Genomic DNA, 22,698 nt, shown 5'->3' with positions numbered 1-22,698 from the left:
AGGACATGGAGTTAGTTAGGAGAGAGAGAGTGTGTGTGTCTCGAAGAGGAGGACATGGATTTAGAGAGAGAGAGTGTGTGTTTGTGTCTTGAAGAGGCGGACATGGAGTTAGGAGAGAGAGTGTGTGTGTGTGTGTCTCGAAGAGGAGGACATGGAGTTAGAGAGTGTGTTTGTGTCTAGAAGAGGAGGACATGGAATTAGGAGAGAGTGTGTTTGTGTCTAGAAGAAGAGGACATGGAGTTAGGGACAGAGTGTGTGTTTGTGTCTAGAAGAGGCGGACATGGAGTTAGGAGAGAGAGTGTGTGTGTGTCTCGAAGAGGAGGACATGGAGTTAGAGAGAGTGTGTTTATGTGTAGAAGAGGAGGACATGGAGTTAGGGAGAGAGAGAGAGTGTGTCTCGAAGAGGAGGACATGGATTTAGGAGAGAGAGAGTGTGTGTTTGTGTCTTGAAGAGGCGGACATGGAGTTAGGAGAGAGAGTGTGTGTGTGTGTCTCGAAGAGGAGGACATGGAGTTAGGAGAGTGTGTTTGTGTCTAGAAGAGGAGGACATGGAATTAGAGAGAGTGTGTTTGTGTCTAGAAGAAGAGGACATGGAGTTAGGACAGAGTGTGTGTGTTTGTGTCTAGAAGAGGAGGACATGGAGTTAGGAGAGAGTGTGTGTGTGTCTAGAAGAGGAGGACATGGAGTTAGGAGAGAGTGTGTTTGTGTCTAGAAGAAGAGGACATGGAGTTAGGAAGAGTGTGTGTGTTTGTGACTAGAAGAGGCGGACATGGAGTTAGAGAGAGAGTGTGTGTGTGTCTAGAAGAGGAGGACATGGATTTAGGAGAGAGAGAGTGTGTTTGTGTCTAGAAGAGGAGGACATGGAGTTAGGAGAGAGAGGGTGTGTATTTGTGTTTAGAAGAGGAGGACATGGATTTAGGAGTTAGAGAGAGTGTGTGTTTGTGTCTTGAAGAGGAGGACATGGAGTTAGAGAGAGAGTGTTTATGTGTAGAAGAGGAGGACATGGAATTAGCAGAGAGTGTGTTTGTGTCTAGAAGAAGAGGACATGGAGTTAGGACAGAGTGTGTGTGTTTGTGTCTAGAAGAGGCAGACATGGAGTTAGGGAGAGAGTGTTTGTGTCTAGAAGAGGAGGACATGGAGTTAGGAGAGAGTGTGTTTGTGTCTAGAAGAAGAGGACATGGAGTTAGGAAAGAGTGTGTGTTTGTGTCTAGAAGAGGAGGACATGGAGTTAGGAGAGAGAGTGTGTTTGTGTCTAGAAGAGGAGGACATGGAGTTAGGAGAGAGTGTGTTTGTGTCTAGAAGAGGAGGACATGGAGTTAGAGAGAGAGTGTTTATCTGTAGAAGAGGAGGACATGGAGTTAGGAGAGAGAGAGTGTTTGTGTCTAGAAGAGGAGGACATGGAGTTAGGAGAGAGAGTGTTTGTGTCTAGAAGAGGAGGACATGGATTTAGGGAGAGAGAGTGTGTTTGTGTCTAGAAGAGGAGGACATGGAGTTAGGAGAGAGAGTGTTTGTGTCTAGAAGAGGAGGACATGGAGTTAGAGAGTGTGTTTGTGTCTAGAAGAGGAGGACATGGAATTAGAGAGAGAGTGTGTTTGTGTCTAGAAGAAGAGGACATGGAGTTAGGACAGAGTGTGTGTGTTTGTGTCTAGAAGAGGAGGACATGGAGTTAGGAGAGAGAGTGTGTGTGTGTCTAGAAGAGGAGGACATGGAGTTAGGAGAGAGAGTGTTTGTGACTAGAAGAGGAGGACATGGAGTTAGGAGAGAGAGTGTTTGTGACTAGAAGAGGAGGACATGGAGTTAGAGAGAGAGAGTGTTTGTGACTAGAAGAGGAGGACATGGAGTAAGGAGAGAGAGTGTTTGTGACTAGAAGAGGAGGACATGGAGTAAGGAGAGAGAGTGTTTGTGACTAGAAGAGGAGGACATGGAGTAAGGAGAGAGAGAGTGTGTTTGTGACTAGAAGAGGAGGACATGGAGTTAGGAGAGAGAGAGTGTTTGTGACTAGAAGAGGAGGACATGGAGTTAGGAGAGAGAGTGTGTTTGTGACTAGAAGAGGAGGACATGGAGTTAGAGAGAGAGAGAGTGTGTGTGACTAGAAGAGGAGGACATGGAGTAAGGAGAGAGAGAGTGTGTTTGTGACTAGAAGAGGAGGACATGGAGTAAGGAGAGAGAGAGAGTGTTTGTGACTAGAAGAGGAGGACATGGAGTAAGGAGAGAGAGTGTGTTTGTGACTAGAAGAGGAGGACATGGAGTTAGGAGAGAGTGTGTTTTTGTCTAGAAGAGGAGGACATGGAGTTAGGAGAGAGAGTGTTTATGTGTAGAAGAGGAGGACATGGAGTTAGGAGAGAGAGTGTTTATGTGTAGAAGAGGAGGACATGGAGTTAGGAGAGAGAGAGTGTGTGTGTCTCGAAGAGGAGGACATGGATTTAGGAGAGAGAGAGTGTGTGTTTGTGTCTCGAAGAGGAGGACATGGAGTTAGGAGAGTGTGTTTGTGTCTAGAAGAGGAGGACATGGAATTAGGAGAGAGTGTGTTTCTGTCTAGAAGAAGAGGACATGGAGTTAGGACAGAGTGTGTGTGTTTGTGTCTAGAAGAGGCGGACATGGAGTTAGGAGAGAGAGTGTGTGTGTGTCTCGAAGAGGAGGACATGGAGTTAGGAGATAGAGAGTGTTTGTGACTAGAAGAGGAGGACATGGAGTTAGGAGAGAGAGTGTGTTTGTGACTAGAAGAGGAGGACATGGAGTAAGGAGAGAGAGTGTTTGTGACTAGAAGAGGAGGACATGGAGTAAGGAGAGAGAGTGTTTGTGACTAGAAGAGGAGGACATGGAGTAAGGAGAGAGAGTGTTTGTGACTAGAAAAGGAGGACATGGAGTAAGGAGAGAGAGTGTTTGTGACTAGAAGAGGAGGACATGGAGTAAGGAAAGAGAGTGTTTGTGACTAGAAGAGGAGGACATGGAGTAAGGAGAGAGAGTGTTTGTGACTAGAAGAGGAGGACATGGAGTAAGGAGAGAGAGTGTTTGTGACTAGAAGAGGAGGACATGGAGTTAGGAGAGAGAGAGTGTTTGTGACTAGAAGAGGAGGACATGGAGTAAGGAGAGAGAGTGTTTGTGACTAGAAGAGGAGGACATGGAGTAAGGAGAGAGAGTGTTTGTGACTAGAAGAGGAGGACATGGAGTAAGCAGAGAGTGTTTGTGACTAGAAGAGGAGGACATGGAGTAAGGAGAGAGAGAGTGTGTTTGTGACTAGAAGAGGAGGACATGGAGTTAGGAGAGAGAGAGTGTTTGTGACTAGAAGAGGAGGACATGGAGTAAGGAGAGAGAGAGTGTGTTTGTGACTAGAAGAGGAGGACATGGAGTTAGGAGAGAGAGAGTGTTTGTGACTAGAAGAGGAGGACATGGAGTAAGGAGAGAGAGTGTTTGTGACTAGAAGAGGAGGACATGGAGTAAGGAGAGAGAGTGTTTGTGACTAGAAGAGGAGGACATGGAGTAAGGAGAGAGAGAGTGTGTTTGTGACTAGAAGAGGAGGACATGGAGTTAGGAGAGAGAGAGTGTTTGTGTCTCGAAGAGGAGGACATGGAGTTAGGAGAGAGTGTGTTTTTGTCTAGAAGAGGAGGACATGGAGTTAGGAGAGAGAGTGTTTATGTGTAGAAGAGGAGGACATGGAGTTAGGAGAGAGAGAGTGTTTGTGTCTAGAAGAGGAGGACATGGATTTAGGAGAGAGAGAGTGTGTGTTTGTGTCTTGAAGAGGAGGACATGGAGTTAGGAGAGAGAGTGTGTGTTGTGTGTCTCGAAGAGGAGGACATGGAGTTAGGAGAGTGTGTTTGTGTCTAGAAGAGGAGGACATGGAATTAGGAGAGAGTGTGTTTGTGTCTAGAAGAAGAGGACATGGAGTTAGGACAGAGTGTGTGTGTTTGTGTCTAGAAGAGGCGGACATGGAGTTAGGAGAGAGAGTGTGTGTGTGTCTCGAAGAGGAGGACATGGAGTTAGGAGAGAGTGTGTTTATGTGTAGAAGAGGAGGACATGGAGTTAGGAGAGAGAGAGTGTGTGTGTCTCGAAGAGGAGGACATGGATTTAGGAGAGAGAGAGTGTGTGTTTGTGTCTTGAAGAGGCGGACATGGAGTTAGGAGAGAGAGTGTGTGTGTGTGTGTCTCGAAGAGGAGGACATGGAGTTAGGAGAGTGTGTTTGTGTCTAGAAGAGGAGGACATGGAATTAGGAGAGAGTGTGTTTGTGTCTAGAAGAAGAGGACATGGAGTTAGGACAGAGTGTGTGTGTTTGTGTCTAGAAGAGGCGGACATGGAGTTAGGAGAGAGAGTGTGTGTGTGTCTCGAAGAGGAGGACATGGAGTTAGGAGAGAGTGTGTTTGTGTCTAGAAGAAGAGGACATGGAGTTAGGAAAGAGTGTGTGTGTTTGTGTCTAGAAGAGGCGGACATGGAGTTAGGAGAGAGAGTGTGTGTGTGTCTCGAAGAGGAGGACATGGATTTAGGAGAGAGAGAGTGTGTTTGTGTCTAGAAGAGGAGGACATGGAGTTAGGAGAGAGAGGGTGTGTATTTGTGTTTAGAAGAGGAGGACATGGATTTAGGAGAGAGAGTGTGTGTGTTTGTGTCTTGAAGATAAGGACATGGAGTTAGGAGAGAGTGTGTTTATGTGTAGAAGAGGAGGACATGGAATTAGCAGAGAGTGTGTTTGTGTCTAGAAGAAGAGGACATGGAGTTAGGACAGAGTGTGTGTGTTTGTGTCTAGAAGAGGCAGACATGGAGTTAGGAGAGAGAGTGTGTGTGTGTCTCGAAGAGGAGGACATGGAGTTAGGAGAGAGTGTGTTTGTGTCTAGAAGAAGAGGACATGGAGTTAGGAAAGAGTGTGTGTGTTTGTGTCTAGAAGAGGCGGACATGGAGTTAGGAGAGAGAGTGTGTGTGTGTCTCGAAGAGGAGGACATGGAGTTAGGAGAGAGTGTGTTTGTGTCTAGAAGAGGAGGACATGGAGTTAGGAGAGAGAGTGTTTATCTGTAGAAGAGGAGGACATGGAGTTAGGAGAGAGAGAGTGTGTGTGTCTCGAAGAGGAGGACATGGAGTTAGGAGAGAGAGAGTGTGTGTGTCTCGAAGAGGAGGACATGGATTTAGGAGAGAGAGAGTGTGTGTTTGTGTCTTGAAGAGGCGGACATGGAGTTAGGAGAGAGAGTGTGTATGTTTGTGTCTTGAAGATAAGGACATGGAATTAGGAGAGATTGTGTTTGTGTCTAGAAGAGGAGGACATGGAGTTAGGAGAGAGAGTGTTTATGTGTAGAAGAGGAGGACATGGAGTTAGGAGAGAGAGAGTGTGTGTGTCTCGAAGAGGAGGACATGGATTTAGGAGAGAGAGAGTGTGTGTTTGTGTCTTGAAGAGGCGGACATGGAGTTAGGAGAGAGAGTGTGTATGTTTGTGTCTTGAAGATAAGGACATGGAATTAGGAGAGATTGTGTTTGTGTCTAGAAGAGGAGGACATGGAGTTAGGAGAGAGAGTGTGTTTGTGTCTAGAAGAGGGGGACATGGAGTTAGGAGAGAGAGTGTGTTTGTGTCTAGAAGAGGAGGACATGGAGTTAGGAGAGAGAGTGTGTTTATGTCTAGAAGAGGAGGTCATGGAGTTAGGAGAGAGTGTGTTTATGTGTAGGAGAGGAGGACATGGAGTTAGGAGAGAGAGTGTTTGTGTCTAGAAGAGGAGGACATGGAATTAGGAGAGAGTGTGTTTGTGTCTAGAAGAGGAGGACATGGAGTTAGGAGAGAGAGAGTGTGTTTGTGTCTAACACATTTTGACCCAGACTGAGGCAACCAACGCTTGTACGAAGTCCGTCTGGGGATCCAGTGTACTCACAGAACTGCCAGAGATAGGAGATCTTGGAGAGGGGAATGTGATACAACTCCCTTGGTTCCAGATCTGTTTGTACCGTCTTGCCCATTTCTATGGTAACAGTCACACCAATGACCATAGGAGTTGACAAGACAGCACAATTAGATCTGGAACCAGGCATGAATACAACAGAACACAACAGAGAACTTGATGACCTATCCATGGGAGACGCATCCAAGCTCAGACACAATGACATACACATTAATATAAACTTCCCTCTCTCTATTTCAACACCAATGTTCATGTTTTATTTAGCTTTCAGCACAACAACAGAGGAGGATTTTTTCCACTGAGCTATTTCATAAATGTTGAATCCAAAAGGCCCATCTGTGTGCACTTATTGGTGTTTTTCTCCAGCAATAACAAACGCGTTTGTTCTGGCTGTCAGCCATTTGTCTGATGAGTCGTCTCCCCATGCCAGCCTGACTGTTGGGAGGGAGAGGGTTCGTGGCCTAACAGATGTGAGGTGTGGCACACAGACACTTGTTGTCTCCGTTAGGAGCCTCCTTCATACGCATAGATACACACAGGGAGGCCGTACATGATGAGAGTTTATAGGGTGTAGAACAGCAATGGAGAGGGTGGCTGTTAGATGGGAGTGTCTTGCCTGGGACAGCCTCTCAGAGAGACCACACATATCAGATGAGGCAGAGTTTAGACATGAGCAGACACATCCCTCTGAAAAGTCAGACTAAACAACAGGACTTCATTAGAGAGCGCTATAACTCACTCGACTATAACAGCCATCCCAGCCCAGCCAGACATGGCAGTCAGACAGGGCAGATGCTACACCCATGTCCTTCAGACAGACAGAGAGGGCAGAACCTGACCAATGTTACACTGGCAGAACAAGGCTTTATGTCTTTACTGCACTAATTAAATGGCGATGTGAGTACCAAGACATAGCCACCATGGTTTGTACTGAATATCATCTGTGGATGAGCTGAATGGGAAGCGAGGTTAGTGAAGCTAAAGAGCCATCAGAAAACATATAAACCCAATGTCCTTTCTAAACCCAATTTTCATTGTTGGACATAAAAAACACTAAGCTCCAAATGATTTTAATTGAAGAAATCTGTTCCCAAGTATAGAGACACATCGTATTCAAATGTAAGCGAGGTTTGAAATTATTATGTTTTAGTCAATTCCAGTCAATTTGCAGTCTGCAAATTATTTGTAATTACAGTCGGTTCCGGCCCCCCGACCAGCCTCTCCAGGCAAAATTGGCCAGCAGCTGAATCTCAAATCAAATCAAATGTGATTTTATGTCACAATACAACAAGTGTAGACCTTACTGTGAAATGCTTACTGAAAAGCCCAAACCAACAATGTAGTTGTAAGAAAATAGAGTTAAGAAAAAAAATTACAAAGGTAATGTTGTTGAAATTCTTACTTGGAGACACTCGAAGTCAATCTTAAATGAATCATTGTTTATTGTCAGTGCGTCAGAGAGGTTCCAACAAACTTCATGCATCATAGTGGACATCTGTCAGAAGTTATAACGGGGCAGTCCTGTTTAGTTCTTATATACTGCAGACAAGTCAAATTTGCATGATTTAGCTTATTAATAATGAATTAATAATTAACGTTTGTTTAATTCATGTGACCAACCAATACTGGTTCAAGCATGTGACAGACCAACACCTCACAAGGCTTCTTCTCTCTAAATCGAGACCATGAAACTGAGATATCCCTTTCTCTTAACAAGGTTCTGGGCGTAGTGCCAAATTGCCGACACTGAGAGTGAAGATTTGTTCAATCAGTCACTTGCATGAACACAGAAATTGGTTTACAGAAAAGCACAAACATAGAAAAAACCCGGATCCATTGTGGAGGCTGTGGGGATGGTCCAGTCCATCAGTCTAAGACATGTGCTACTGAAATTGTATATGGTTATATTACGTAAGAACAAGGGTGAAAAACTAATACAAATATTATTATTTTATGACAAATGTGCTTTCTCCCGTGATGAACAGCGGTTGCTGTCCGGGGTTCTGAAACACATCATTGCACTGTTGAATTGGCGCCTTTTCCTAGACCATGTTGCTATATGCATAACAGCAAAGTTAATCAGCATACTGGTGTGGAAAACAATGTGGCGGAGGCAGCAGCAGAGTTAGGAGATGAGAAAACAGCCCTTGTCTTATTGTCTAAGAAGAGAGTGAGGAGAGAGGAAACTCCAACTTAATTAGGTCTATAATCAACTGTTAAATGTACCTGGCTTTATAATTCATACATATATATATATATATACATATACATATACATATATATATATACATATATATATACATATATATATATACATATATATTTACAGAAATAAGACAGATCCTGCTTCTGTTGCCTGTTTGAGTGTTTGTTTAATAGCCTACTGATTCTGTTCAGCAGAGCCTCATGCAAGACATCAGTCAAGAAGTTAAAGCTTGGTCGCAAATGGGTCTTCCAAATGGACAATGACCCCAAGCATACTTCCAAAGTTGTGGCAAAATGGCTTAAGGACAACAAAGTCAAGGTATTGGAGTGGCCCTCACAAAGCCCTGACCTAAATCCCATAGAACATTTGTGGGCAGAACTGAAAAAGCGTGTGCTAGCAAGGAAGCCTACAAACCTGACTTAGTTACACCAGCTCTGTCAGGAGGAATGGGCCAAAATTCACCCAACTTATTGTGGGAAGCTTGTGGAAGGCTACCTGAAATGTTTGACCCAAGTTAAACAATTTAAAAGCAATGCTACCAAATACTAATTGAGTGTATGTAAACTTCTGACCCACTGGGAATGTGATGAAAGAAATAAAGTCTGAAATAAATCATTCTCTCTCTAATGTTTTTCCTAAACAAATGAGGGATTTCAGTAACAGAATTTTGAGTCCGAAGTGGCTGTACTTATAGTGCATCTTCTGCAACACGGACAGCACAATACGCACTGTTGATGTTCGGTGGTGGTCGCTGCAGCAGGGAGGAGAGAGAGACATTGGGTGCTAGTCACACAGTCACTCGCTGTCATTGTTTTTAACACGGTCGAACTCCCTGTAGTAATTTGTGTCTTAATTATTTAATCAAACAGTGTGTTTAAAGCATCAGACAAGCTCAGTGCATGTAGTTGATTTGATTAAAACACATAGGATGTGTCTATAAACATTACAACCAATCGATTGGTCGAAAGGACAGACGACTCTCGGTCTATCATAATTTGTTTTAGTAGGGGACAGCCCTAAACTGTACTTACAGATATCAGGCGACTCGTCCGACCCATCTGGACAATCCTTCTCACCATCACAGCGCCATCCTTTAGAGATGCAGGTCACCTGATCTTTACACACAAACTGCTTAGGACTACAGGTCTTCGGAGCTGGAAGAGACAGAACACAGAACACATGTACTATTACCAACATTTGTTTTTGTTTCTTTGTTTTTTTACCCCTTTTTCCTCCCCAATTCCGTGGTATTCAACTGGTAGTAGTTAAATGCTTATCTCATCGCTGCAACTCCCATACGGACTCAGGAGAGGCGAAGGTTGAGAGCCATGCGTCCTCCGAAACACAACCCAACCTAGCCGAATTGATTCTTGAAACAATGCACATCCAACCCGGAAGCTAGCCACACCAATGTGTTGGAGGAAACACCGTACACCTGGCAACCTGGTCAGCATGCACTGCGCTTGGCCCCCCACAGGAGTAGCTAGTGCGCGATGAGACAAGGATATCCCTACCGGCCAAACCCTCCCTAAACCGGACGACGCTAGGCCAATTGTGCGTCGCCCCATGGACCTCCCGGTCGCGGCCGGCTGCGACAGAGCCTGGGCTCGAACCCAGAGTCTCTGGTGGCACAGAGATGCAGTGCCTTAGACCACTGCGCCACCCGGGAGGCCCAACATTTTGTTTTTCTAGTTATTTATTTTTTGTATGTTTTCCCCTAAAACCAAACTAGTATACTGTATTCCTGTACTTCTGTAAAGGCATTTATGTTTTATTTTAAACTGAACAGAAAGCAGGCTAGTAGACCACCACTGAATATATTTCTTGAATCAGGAGTGTACTTTGTTTGAGACAACTTTGTCATGTTTTGTGGGCGGTTTGACATAGTGGTAATGTTCATAGGTTGCACCTCCGTCACTCGTTGCATCATTCCATTGTTATGAACGTTCTCAAGCCGCAATCTACCGGCGGCGCCATAGTAGTGCCCTAAAGTGGCCCTAAAGTGGTGATAAGCATTCTAAAGTGGTGATAACCAGTCATTCTGGACGTAGGCTAACTACTGTTTTGTCTAAATTACACTATAGTGCCTGGAAATAAGATGACATTGCTAAAGTAATAAAATATTTAGCAAGAAATTACTTTTCCAGCATTATCATGTCATCAGAATTACTTTAGACAGATGTCAATGTTGTCATTAGCTAGCAAAGTTCGTCAAAAATAGCTAGCAATGCTAACATTATCTAGCTAAAATCCTGTGGCATGCCCTCAATCTTAGCTAGCTAGCTAACGTTATACTTCATCTAAAGTCAATCTGGTGACATCAAAATTATTACAAAGGTTTTCCTGCAATTATTTGCCTCCTTTTGAATGTCATTGTATTGCCAAGCCACTATGATGCACTGTTGATGAAATCTCCATCAGCTCTCATTACTCTCTGTATTTAGTAGAATACTCAGTCGGGCATCAGTCCAAAATGAACGTTCAAAGCAATATTGTGACGACACATGCAACCTATGAATATAGACTTACATAGACTGGCCTAATACAGTGGATCTTTACACATTTTCCAGAGTGTGGCTGACTTAACAGACCTGGGTTCAAGTAGTATTTATTATCTTTCAAAAAACGCTCAGAGTTTGATTGAGCCTGGCTGGAGTGTCAGCTGGGTGGGTTTGCAACTTTCGGGACTATTCCATTTGTTCCATTGCACCAGGCAAGCCCAATCCAGGGCAGCTAGAATATTTTGAAGATAGCTAATACTATTTGGACCCAGGTGTGAGTTTCCGTTTAATGATGTCAGCCGTGGGGCAGTGCCAGAAATAGTTACTGGGCCATTGAGCTGTCAGGGCTACTCTGTGGTGCTACCATGTGGTACATCAACCTCAATAATCTCTGCTGACATATACTGCTCAGAAATACCACACTGGGCTTTTTCTTAGAAGGCATCACATTTCCTGTGGTGGGTGGGATAAAGAGCAAGGTTGTGTGAACTTGTGTTGACCTCTGCATGGTCATCCAGCCACAGGTTGTGCATGTGCGTGTGCGTATATGTGTGTGTGTGTGTGTGTGTGTGTGTGTGTGTGTGTGTGTGTGTGTGTGTGTGTGTGTGTGTGTGTGTGTGTGTGTGTGTGTGTGTGTGTGTGTGTGTGTGTGTGTGTGTGTGTGTGTGTGTGTGTGTGTGTGTGTGTGTGTGTGTGTGTGTGTGTGTGTGTGTGTGTCACCCTGATCTGGGCTATGGTCTTTTAAATCTATTTCCATGAGTCTAGAAAATTCCAACCCAGACCTGTGGGGAACTGACTGCCAGGTCTTATGACAAAGATGCTAGTTTGACAGGCTGAGACTGGCAGTGCGTTTCCTCACTCACTCAGTGACATTGGTATTCATATAGAGGAGGAGGATGAAGAGGGGTAGGAGGAGGAGAACCCTCATCTTAGGAGTGAAGGAGAAAGATGGGGAGGATGAGGTGGGAGAAGAGGAGGGGGAGGAGTCACACACACTCACTCACAGTCGCAGCGCAGAGCATCTAATTGTAATTCTCTGCAGGTACGGGGCCCTATCCCCACTCACCCTGGGTGTCCTTACTCGCCCTGGCTGACCTCTCCCCCTCTCCTTCTTTCCCCCTCTCCTTCTTTCCCCCTCTCCTTCTTTCCCCCTCTCCTTCACTTGGCAGGCAGAGAAGTGTTTGTGGGAAGGAAGGCGATGCGGGTGCACCACAAAGGAGAAGCAATGTGACAGTAATCACTAGAGAGTATTAGGGCAGTGTATCATTGCGGTCACGTTCTCTCTAAACTGTCAGGGTAAGGGATTGAGGCTAGAGAGCGCTGGGAGGGAGGGTGTGTGTGTGTGGGTGGATTGGTTCTTCTATCCTTGTGGGGACCTAAAATCCCCAAAAGTCACCACAAGGATAATAAAACAAGGACAATTATCCCTCGTGGGTACATTTCCCACATCCCCTGAGGATAAAGGCTATTTTAAGCTTATGGGTTAGGCTTAAGGTTACATATAGGGTTAGGGTTAGGAAATTAATTTTAGGTCTCCACGAGGATAGAAGAACATAACATGTGTGGTTTTGTTCGTGTGTGTGTGTGTGTGTGTGTGTGTGTGTGTGTGTGTGTGTGTGTGTGTGTGTGTGTGTGTGTGTGTGTGTGTGTGTGTGTGTGTGTGTGTGTGTGTGTGTGTGTGTGTGTGTGTGTGTGTGTGTGTGTGTGTGTGTGTGTGTGTGTGTGTACATGCGTGCGTGTGTGTGTGTGGTCAAATGCGGTGACTCATGAGTGTCAGGTTATTATAAATACAATTAGAAGCTAAATATTTTGCTGCAGATCAAATGACAGCTGTCTTTAATACACTAACAACACCTTGATATTTGAAACAATGAAGAGAGTGATGACACTTAACATTCAAAGCCACATCGCAGCTCTCTTTCAGGCCTCTCAATTTACACTCAAGGACATGAGAGAACGAACATTTCCAAATGAAGGCATTTTCCAGTGTCCCAGGAATGTAATGTTTGAACACAACCACGAATAGATTGGGAGGCACGAGAGTACTAAGTGGAAAGTGCCCTAACAACAGCACAGGGGAGAGGGGAAATAAGAAAGGGAATGAGTGGAGGGAAGGAGAGAAAGCTATAAAAGAAGGGACAGAGGCCAATGACTGAATCAACTAAGACGACACACACAGCACATGAGGGAGCACTGGGATACTAGGCTAGGCTAACCAAGGCTAACCTGAGGGTTATTGGAAGTTACAGCTTCCTATATTTATTGGTAATTTCTGTCTATTTTGTTTATTTATTGGTCAATTCTGAAATGCTGTAAATACATTAGCTCCACTTCCAATTAAATTCTACTCTTCCATTAATATACTACTCTTCCATTAATATACTACCCTTCCATTTATTATACTACCCTTCCATTAATATACTACCCTTCCATTAATAGGGGAACTGGGAAACTGGTCAGAATCATGGATGGTGCTAAATACAGGAACATTCTTGGGGGAAACCTGTTTCAGTCTTCCAAAGATTTGAGACTGGGACAGAGGTTCACCTTCCAGCAGGACAATCACCCTAAGCACACTGCTAAAACAACACTTGAGTGGTTTAAGGGGAAACATTTAAATGTCTTGGAATGGCCTAGTCAAAGCCCAGACCTCAATCCAATTGGAAATCTGTGGTATGACTTAAAGATTGCTGTACACCAGCGGAACCAATCCAACTTGAAGGAGCTGGAGCAGTTTAGCCTTGAAGAATGGGCAAAAATCCCAGTGGCTAAATGTGCCAAGCTTATAGAGACATCCTACAATCTAAACTTGTTGCCCTCAATCTCACACAAATTATCAATGAACCTACCAGGTACCTCCCCAAAGCCTTAAACACGGGCACTCTCAAAGATATCATCCTAACCAACTTCCCCTCTAAATACACCTCTGCTGTCTTCAACCAAGATCTCAGCGATCACTGCCTCATTGCCTGCATCCGTAATGGGTCAGCGGTCAAACGACCTCCACTCATCACTGTAAAACGCTCCCTGAAACACTTCAGCGAGCAGGCCTTTCTAATCGACCTGGCCGGGGTATCCTGGAAGGATATTGATCTCATCCCGTCAGTAGAGGATGCCTGGATATTTTTTTAAATGCCTTCCTAACCATCTTAAATAAACATGCCCCATTCAAGAAATTTAGAACCAGGAACAGGTATAGCCCTTGGTTCTCCCCAGACCTGACTGCCCTTAACCAACACAAAAACATCCTATGGCGTTCCGCATTAGCATCGAACAGCTCCCGTGATATGCAGCTGTTCAGGGAAGCTAGAAACCATTATACACAGGCAGTTAGAAAATGCAAGGCTAGCTTTTTCAAGCAGAAATTTGCTTCCTGCAACACTAACTCAAAAAGGTTCTGGGACACTGTAAAGTCCATGGAGAATAAGAACACCTCCTCCCAGCTGCCCACTGCACTGAAGATAGGAAACACTGTCACCACTGATAAATCCACCATAATTGAGAATTTCAATAAGCATTTTTCTACGGCTGGCCATGCTTTCCTCCTGGCTACTCCTACCCCGGTCAACAGCACTGCACCCCCAACAGCAACTCGCCCAAGCCTTCCCCATTTCTCCTTCTCCCACATCCGTTCAGCTGATGTTCTGAAAGAGCTGCAAAATCTGGACCCCTACAAATCAGCCGGGCTAGACAATCTGGACCCTTTCTTTCTAAAATTATCTGCCGAAATTGTTGCCACCCCTATTACTAGCCTGTTCAACCTCTCTTTCGTGTCGTCTGAGATTCCCAAAGATTGGAAAGCAGCTGCGGTCATCCCCCTCTTCAAAGGGGGGGACACTCTTGACCCAAACTGCTACAGACCTATATCTATCCTGCCATGCCTTTCTAAGGTCTTCGAAAGCCAAGTCAACAAACAGATTACCGACCATTTCGAATCTCACCATACCTTCTCTGCTATGCAATCTGGTTTCAGAGCTGGTCATGGGTGCACCTCAGCCACGCTCAAGGTCCTAAACGATATCTTAACCGCCATCGATAAGAAACATTACTGTGCAGCCGTATTCATTGATCTGGCCAAGGCTTTCGACTCTGTCAATTACCACATCCTCATTGGCAGACTCGACAGCCTTGGTTTCTCAAATGATTGCCTCGCCTGGTTCACCAACTACTTCTCTGATAGAGTTCAGTGTGTCAAATCGGAGGGTCTGCTGTCCGGACCTCTGGCAGTCTCTATGGGGGTGCCACAGGCTTCAATTCATGGACCGACTCTCTTCTCTGTATACATCAATGAGGTCGCTCTTGCTGCTGGTGAGTCTCTGATCCACCTCTACGCAGACGACACCATTCTGTATACTTCTGGCCCTTCTGTGTTAACAACCCTCCAGGCAAGCTTCAATGCCATACAACTCTCCTTCCGTGGCCTCCAATTGCTCTTAAATACAAGTAAAACTAAATGCATGCTCTTCAACCGATCGCTACCTGCACCTACCCGCCTGTCCAACATCACTACTCTGGACGGCTCCGACTTAGAATACGTGGACAACTACAAATACTTAGGTGTCTGGTTAGACTGTAAACTCTCCTTCCAGACCCATATCAAACATCTCCAATCCAAAGTTAAATCTAGAATTGGCTTCCTATTTCGCAACAAAGCATCCTTCACTCATGCTGCCAAACATACCCTTGTAAAACTGACCATCCTACCAATCCTCGACTTTGGCGATGTCATTTACAAAATAGCCTCCAATACCCTACTCAACAAATTGGATGCAGTCTATCACAGTGCAATCCGTTTTGTCACCAAAGCCCCATATACTACCCACCATTGCGACCTGTACGCTCACGTTGGCTGGCCCTCGCTTCATACTCATCGCCAAACCCACTGACTCCATGTCATCTACAAGACCCTGCTAGGTAAAGTCCCCCCTTATCTCAGCTCGCTGGTCACCATAGCATCTCCCACCTGTAGCACACGCTCCAGCAGGTATATCTCTCTAGTCACCCCCAAAACCAATTCTTTCTTTGGCCGCCTCTCCTTCCAGTTCTCTGCTGCCAATGACTGGAACGAACTACAAAAATCTCTGAAACTGGAAACACTTATCTCCCTCACTAGCTTTAAGCACCAACTGTCAGAGCAGCTCACAGATTACTGCACCTGTACATAGCCCACCTATAATTTAGCCCAAACAACTACCTCTTTCCCAACTGTATTTAATTTATTTATTTATTTTGCTCCTTTGCACCCCATTATTTTTATTTCTACTTTACACATTCTTCCATTGCAAAACTACCATTCCAGTGTTTTACTTGCTTTATTGTATTCACTTTGCCACCATGGCCTTTTTTGCCTTTACCTCCCTTCTCACCTCATTTGCTCACATTGTATATAGACTTGTTTATACTGTATTATTGACTGTATGTTTGTTTTACTCCATGTGTAACTGTGTCGTTGTATCTGTCGAACTGCTTTGCTTTATCTTAGCCAGGTCGCAATTGTAAATGAGAACTTGTTCTCAACTTGCCTACCTGGTTAAATAAAGGTGAAATAAAAATAATAAATTAGAATTCAAGGCACACTTAACCAGCATGGCTACCACAGAATTATGCAGCGATATGCCATCCCATCTGGTTTGCGCTTAGAGAAACTATCATTTGTTTTTCTACAGGACAATGAACCAAAACACACCTCCAGGCTGTATAAGGTCTATTTGACCAAGGAGAGTGATGGAGTGCTGCATCAGATGACCTGGCCTCCACAATCACTGTCATTATTTTGTCCCCCTACACCAAACGCGATCACGACACGCAGGTTAAAATATCAAAACAAACTCTGAACCAATGACATTAATTTGGGGACAGGTCAAAAAGCATTAAACATGTATGGCAATTTAGCTAGTTAGCTTGCAATTTCTAGCTAATTTGTCCTATTTAGTTAGCTTGCTGTTGCTAGCTAATTTGTCCTGGGATATAAACATTGAGTTGTATACCTAAAATGCACAAGGACCTCTACTCCGACATAAAACGGTCAACCGAATCATTTCTAGTCATCTCTCCTCCTTCCAGACTTTTTCATCTTTGAACTTATATGGTGATTGGCATCTACACTTTCATAGTATTACCACGACAACTGGCAGAATATTTCATCTTTCAATCACCCACGTGGGTATAACCAATGAGGAGATGGGAGAGGCAGGACTTGCAGTGCGATCTGCTTCAGAAATAGGAATGACTTCTATTTTAGCTCTTGGCAACGCAGGCGCTCGTTGGCGTGCACGAGTAGCGGTATTGCACACACCTGCGCATCATCAGACTCACCTGGACTCCATCACCTCCCTGATTACCTTCCCTATATATGTCACTCCCTTAGGTTCCTTCCCTATATATGTCACTCCCTTAGGTTCCTTCCCTATATATGTCACTCCCTTAGGTTCCTTCCCTATATATGTCACTCCCTTAGGTTCCTTCCCTATATATGTCACTCCCTTAGGTTCCTTCCCTATATATGTCACTCCCTTAGGTTCCTTCCCTATATATGTCACTCCCTTAGGTTCCTTCCCTATATATGTCACTCCCTTAGGTTCCTTCATATGTCACTCCCTTAGGTTCCTTCCCTATATATGTCACTCCCTTAGGTTCCTTCCCTATATATGTCACTCCCTTAGGTTCCTTCCCCAGGTGTTATTGTTTCTGTTCCAGTGTTAAGTCTGTGCGTTGTTTGTGTTTCTTGTTTTGCGTTTATTTATTAAAACACTCACTACCCGAACTTGCTTCCTGACTCTCAACGCACATCGTTACACCGAGTTAGTTTGCGGGGGTACAGGTTAGAGGTAATGAATGAAGAAGGCCTTTATTTGGCCTGCTGGGACTGGCTGGACCCAACGGTAAACAGCAGAGGCATAAGGACATGATGCCAGCTGAAGCTAAAGCTGGCAATGCCAGTTAAATAACTTTATTTTCCTGCCACCGCTGAAAGGTGACTTGATTACATTAGTATTGCTATTACATTGACACTGTTATGAGTGGACCTCTGGAAACGCAGGTTAGCGTTTATCGTCATGAATCCTGCTCTGGAGGCAGCTCTGCAGTGGTCACTAGCTAGCACAGTTACAAAGTCATAAAATCCAACTCTAACATTAACCCTAACCTTAACCACACTGCTAACCCTATTCTTACATTGTCTCATTTCTGTTTTCATTCATTCTTTTACAATATCGCACATTTTGACTTTGCAGCTGTCCTATCTAAGGGGAAAAGGCTCAGTTCGACCTCCAGGACAAGACTAGTGAACAACGTCAACCTGCTTTGGAAACATCTATCAATGAATGCTTTTTCACCTCACTGCATTTATCCAAAAGGAAAACAGCCACAACAGAATGACTGTTAGATATTGGAGTTGATGATGATTGATTAAGGACGTTGGTCTATAAATTCCTGTCTGGGGTTACACAACTGAATACATGGTTGTAAATGGTTTAAGAATGAGTGAGTGATTGGGGTTGGTAAGTTTGTACTGAGGTCAGATCAGGATACTTCACTGAAAGAGATTAAAACTCCTGAAAACAAGATCAGTGACGAGCAGTTGAAGATATGTTTACTGCTGTGACGTCAGCGACTGCCATCGTCCTCTTGACTGGAGGGAGACAGATAGGGAGGGATAGAGGGGTGGAGGGAGACAGATAGGGAGGGATAGAGGGGTGGAGGGAGACAGATAGTGAGGGATAGAGGGGTGGAGGGAGACAGATAGGGAGGGATAGAGGGGTGGAGGGAGACAGATAGGGAGGGATAGAGGGGTGGAGGGAGACAGATAGGGAGGGATAGAGGGGTGGAGGGAGACAGATAGGGAGGGATAGAGGGGTGGAGGGAGACAGATAGGGAGGGATAGAGGGGTGGAGGGAGACAGATAGGGAGGGATAGAGGGGTGGAGGGAGACAGATAGGGAGGGATAGAGGGGTGGAGGGAGACAGATAGGGAGGGATAGAGGGGTGGAGGGAGACAGATAGGGAGGGATAGAGGGGTGGAGGGAGACAGATAGGGAGGGATAGAGGGGTGGAGGGAGACAGATAGGGAGGGATAGAGGGGTGGAGGGAGACAGATAGGGAGGGATAGAGGGGTGGAGGGAGACAGATAGGGAGGGATAGAGGGGTGGAGGGAGACAGATAGGGGGATAGAGGGGTGGAGGGAGACAGATAGGGAGGGATAGAGGGGTGGAGGGAGACAGATAGGGAGGGATAGAGGGGTGGAGGGAGACAGATAGGGAGGGGATGGAGGGAGACAGAGGATGGAGGGAGACAGATAGGGAGGGATAGAGGGGTGGAGGGAGACAGATAGGGAGGGATAGAGGGGTGGAGGGAGACAGATAGGGAGATAGGGAGGGAGACAGATAGGGAGGGATAGAGGGGTGGAGGGAGACAGATAGGGAGGGATAGAGGGGTGGAGGGAGACAGATAGGGAGGGATAGAGGGGTGGAGGGAGACAGATAGGGAGGGATAGAGGGATGGAGGGAGACAGATAGGGAGGGATAGAGGGGTGGAGGGAGACAGATAGGGAGGGATAGAGGGGGGTGGAGGGAGACAGATAGGGAGGGATAGAGGGGTGGAGGGAGACAGATAGGGAGGGATAGAGGGGTGGAGGGAGACAGATAGGGAGGGATAGAGGGGTGGAGGGAGACAGATAGGGAGGGATAGAGGGGTGGAGGGAGACAGATAGGGAGGGATAGAGGGGTGGAGGGAGACAGATAGGGAGGGATAGAGGGTGGAGGGTGGGGAGACAGATAGGGAGGGATAGAGGGGTGGAGGGAGACAGATAGGAGGGATAGAGGGGTGGAGGGAGACAGAGGAGGGATAGAGGGATGGAGGAGACAGATGGAGGGATAGAGGGGTGGAGGGAGACAGAGGGAGGGATAGAGGGGTGGAGGGAGACAGATAGGGAGGGATAGAGGGGTGGAGGGAGACAGATAGGGAGGGATAGAGGGATGGAGGGAGACAGATAGGGAGGGATAGAGGGATAGGGAGGGATAGAGATAGGGTGGAGGGAGACAGATAGGGAGGGATAGAGGGTGGAGGGAGACAGATAGGGAGGGATAGAGGGGTGGAGGGAGACAGATAGGGAGGGATAGAGGGGTGGAGGGAGACAGATAGGGAGGGATAGAGGGGTGGAGGGAGACAGATAGGGAGGGATAGAGGGTGGAGGGAGACAGATAGGGAGGGATAGAGGGGTGGAGGGAGACAGAGATAGGGAGGAGGATAGAGGGATAGAGGGAGGGAGACAGATAGGGAGGGATAGAGGGGTGGAGGGAGACAGATAGGGAGGGTTAGAGGGGTGGAGGGAGACAGATAGGGAGGGATAGAGGGATGGAGGGAGACAGATAGGGAGGGATAGAGGGGTGGAGGGAGACAGATAGGGAGGGATAGAGGGGTGGAGGGAGACAGATAGGGAGGGATAGAGGGGTGGAGGGAGACAGATAGGGAGGGATAGAGGGATGGAGGGAGACAGATAGGGAGGGATAGAGGGATGGAGGGAGACAGATAGGGAGGGATAGAGGGGTGGAGGGAGACAGATAGGGAGGGATAGAGGGGTGGAGGGAGACAGATAGGGAGGGATAGAGGGATGGAGGGAGACAGATAGGGAGGGATAGAGGGGTGGAGGGAGACAGATAGGGAGGGATAGAGGGGTGGAGGGAGACAGATAGGGAGGGATAGAGGGGTGGAGGGAGATAGATAGGGAGGGATAGAGGGGTGGAGGTAGACAGATAGGGAGGGATAGAGGGGTGGAGGGAGACAGATAAGGAGGGATAGAGGGGTGGAGGGAGACAGATAGGGAGGGATAGAGGGTGGAGGGAGACAGAGGGATAGAGGGGTGGAGGGAGACAGATAAGGAGGGATAGAGGGATGGAGGGAGACAGATAGGGAGGGATAGAGGGGTGGAGGGAGACAGATAGGGAGGGATAGAGGGATGGAGGGAGACAGATAGGGAGGGAGACAGATAGGGAGGGATAGAGGGGTGGAGGGAGACAGATAGTGAGGGATAGAGGGGTGGAGGGAGACAGATAGTGAGGGATAGAGATAGGGAGGGTGGAGGGAGACAGATAGGGAGGGATAGAGGGGTGGAGGGAGACAGATAGGGAGGGATAGAGGGGTGGAGGGAGACAGATAGGGAGGGATAGAGGGGTGGAGGGAGACAGATAGGGAGGGATAGAGGGGGTGGAGGGAGACAGATAGGGAGGGATAGAGGGGTGGAGGGAGACAGATAGGGAGGGATAGAGGGGTGGAGGGAGACAGATAGGGAGGGATAGAGGGGTGGAGGGAGACAGATAGGGAGGGATAGAGGGGTGGAGGGAGACAGATAGGGAGGGATAGAGGGGTGGAGGGAGACAGATAGGGAGGGATAGAGGGGTGGAGGGAGACAGATAGGGAGGGAGGGAGACAGAGGGGTGGAGGGAGACAGATAGGGAGGGATAGAGGGGTGGAGGAGACAGATAGGGAGGGATAGAGGGGTGGAGGGAGACAGATAGGGAGGGATAGAGGGGTGGAGGGAGACAGATAGGGAGGGATAGAGGGGTGGAGGGAGACAGATAGGGAGGGATAGAGGAGTGGAGGGAGACAGATAGGAGGGATAGAGGGGTGGAGGGAGACAGATAGGGAGGGATAGAGGGATGGAGGGAGACAGATAGGGAGGGATAGAGGGGTGGAGGGAGACAGATAGGGAGGGATAGAGGGATGGAGGGAGACAGATAGGGAGGGATAGAGGGGTGGAGGGAGACAGATAGGGAGGGATAGAGGGGTGGAGGGAGACAGATAGGGAGGGAGACAGATAGGGAGGGATAGAGGGGTGGAGGGAGACAGATAGGGAGGGATAGAGGGGTGGAGGGAGACAGATAGGGAGGGATAGAGGGATGGAGGGAGACAGATAGGGAGGGATAGAGGGGTGGAGGGAGACAGATAGGGAGGGATAGAGGGGTGGAGGGAGACAGATAGGGAGGGATAGAGGGGTGGAGGGAGACAGATAGGGAGGGATAGAGGGATGGAGGGAGACAGATAGGGAGGGATAGAGGGATGGAGGGAGACAGATAGGGAGGGATAGAGGGGTGGAGGGAGACAGATAGGGAGGGATAGAGGGGGGAGACAGATAGGGAGGATAGATGGAGGGAGACAGATAGGGAGGGATAGAGGGGTGGAGGGAGACAGATAGGGAGGGATAGAGGGGTGGAGGGAGACAGATAGGGAGGGATAGAGGGGTGGAGGGAGACAGATAGGGAGGGATAGAGGGGTGGAGGGAGACAGATAGGGAGGGATAGAGGGTGGAGGAGACAGATAGGGAGGGATAGAGGGGTGGAGGGAGACAGATAGGGAGGGATAGAGGGGTGGAGGGAGACAGATAGGGAGGGATAGAGGGTGGAGGGAGACAGAGGGATAGAGGGGTGGAGGGAGACAGATAAGGAGGGATAGAGGGATGGAGGGAGACAGATAGGGAGGGATAGAGGGGTGGAGGGAGACATATAGGGAGGGTTAGAGGGGTGGAGGGAGACAGATAGGGAGGGATAGAGGGATGGAGGGAGACAGATAGGGAGGGATAGAGGGGTGGAGGGAGACAGATAGGGAGGGATAGAGGGGTGGAGGGAGACAGATAGGGAGGGATAGAGGGGTGGAGGGAGACAGATAGGGAGGGATAGAGGGGTGGAGGGAGATAGATAGGGAGGGATAGAGGGGTGGAGGTAGACAGATAGGGAGGGATAGAGGGGTGGAGGGAGACAGATAAGGAGGGATAGAGGGGTGGAGGGAGACAGATAGGGAGGGATAGAGGGTGGAGGGAGACAGAGGGATAGAGGGGTGGAGGGAGACAGATAAGGAGGGATAGAGGGATGGAGGGAGACAGATAGGGAGGGATAGAGGGGTGGAGGGAGACAGATAGGGAGGGTTAGAGGGGTGGAGGGAGACAGATAGGGAGGGATAGAGGGATGGAGGGAGACAGATAGGGAGGGATAGAGGGGTGGAGGGAGACAGATAGGGAGGGATAGAGGGGTGGAGGGAGACAGATAGGGAGGGATAGAGGGGTGGAGGGAGACAGATAGGGAGGGATAGAGGGATGGAGGGAGACAGATAGGGAGGGATAGAGGGATGGAGGGAGA

General features: G+C 47.2%; 1 protein-coding gene across 1 annotated transcript in view; it reads right to left on the bottom strand.

Moving 5' to 3' along the window:
- The window catches only part of LOC124032265 (low-density lipoprotein receptor-related protein 1-like), a 265,328-nt gene that overhangs the window by 202,426 nt on the left and 40,204 nt on the right, over positions 1 to 22,698 (bottom strand). The window contains exon 2 of the mRNA XM_046344528.1: positions 9,105 to 9,227. Within this exon, the coding sequence (XP_046200484.1) occupies positions 9,105 to 9,227 (123 nt within the window). The remainder of the gene's footprint in view (positions 1 to 9,104; positions 9,228 to 22,698) is intronic.

Source organism: Oncorhynchus gorbuscha, linkage group LG03 (assembly GCF_021184085.1).
Source record: "Oncorhynchus gorbuscha isolate QuinsamMale2020 ecotype Even-year linkage group LG03, OgorEven_v1.0, whole genome shotgun sequence".
Classification (NCBI taxonomy): domain Eukaryota; kingdom Metazoa; phylum Chordata; class Actinopteri; order Salmoniformes; family Salmonidae; genus Oncorhynchus; species Oncorhynchus gorbuscha.
The sequence above is the reverse complement of the archived record's forward strand: the minus strand, read 5'-3'. Positions and strand labels throughout refer to the sequence as shown.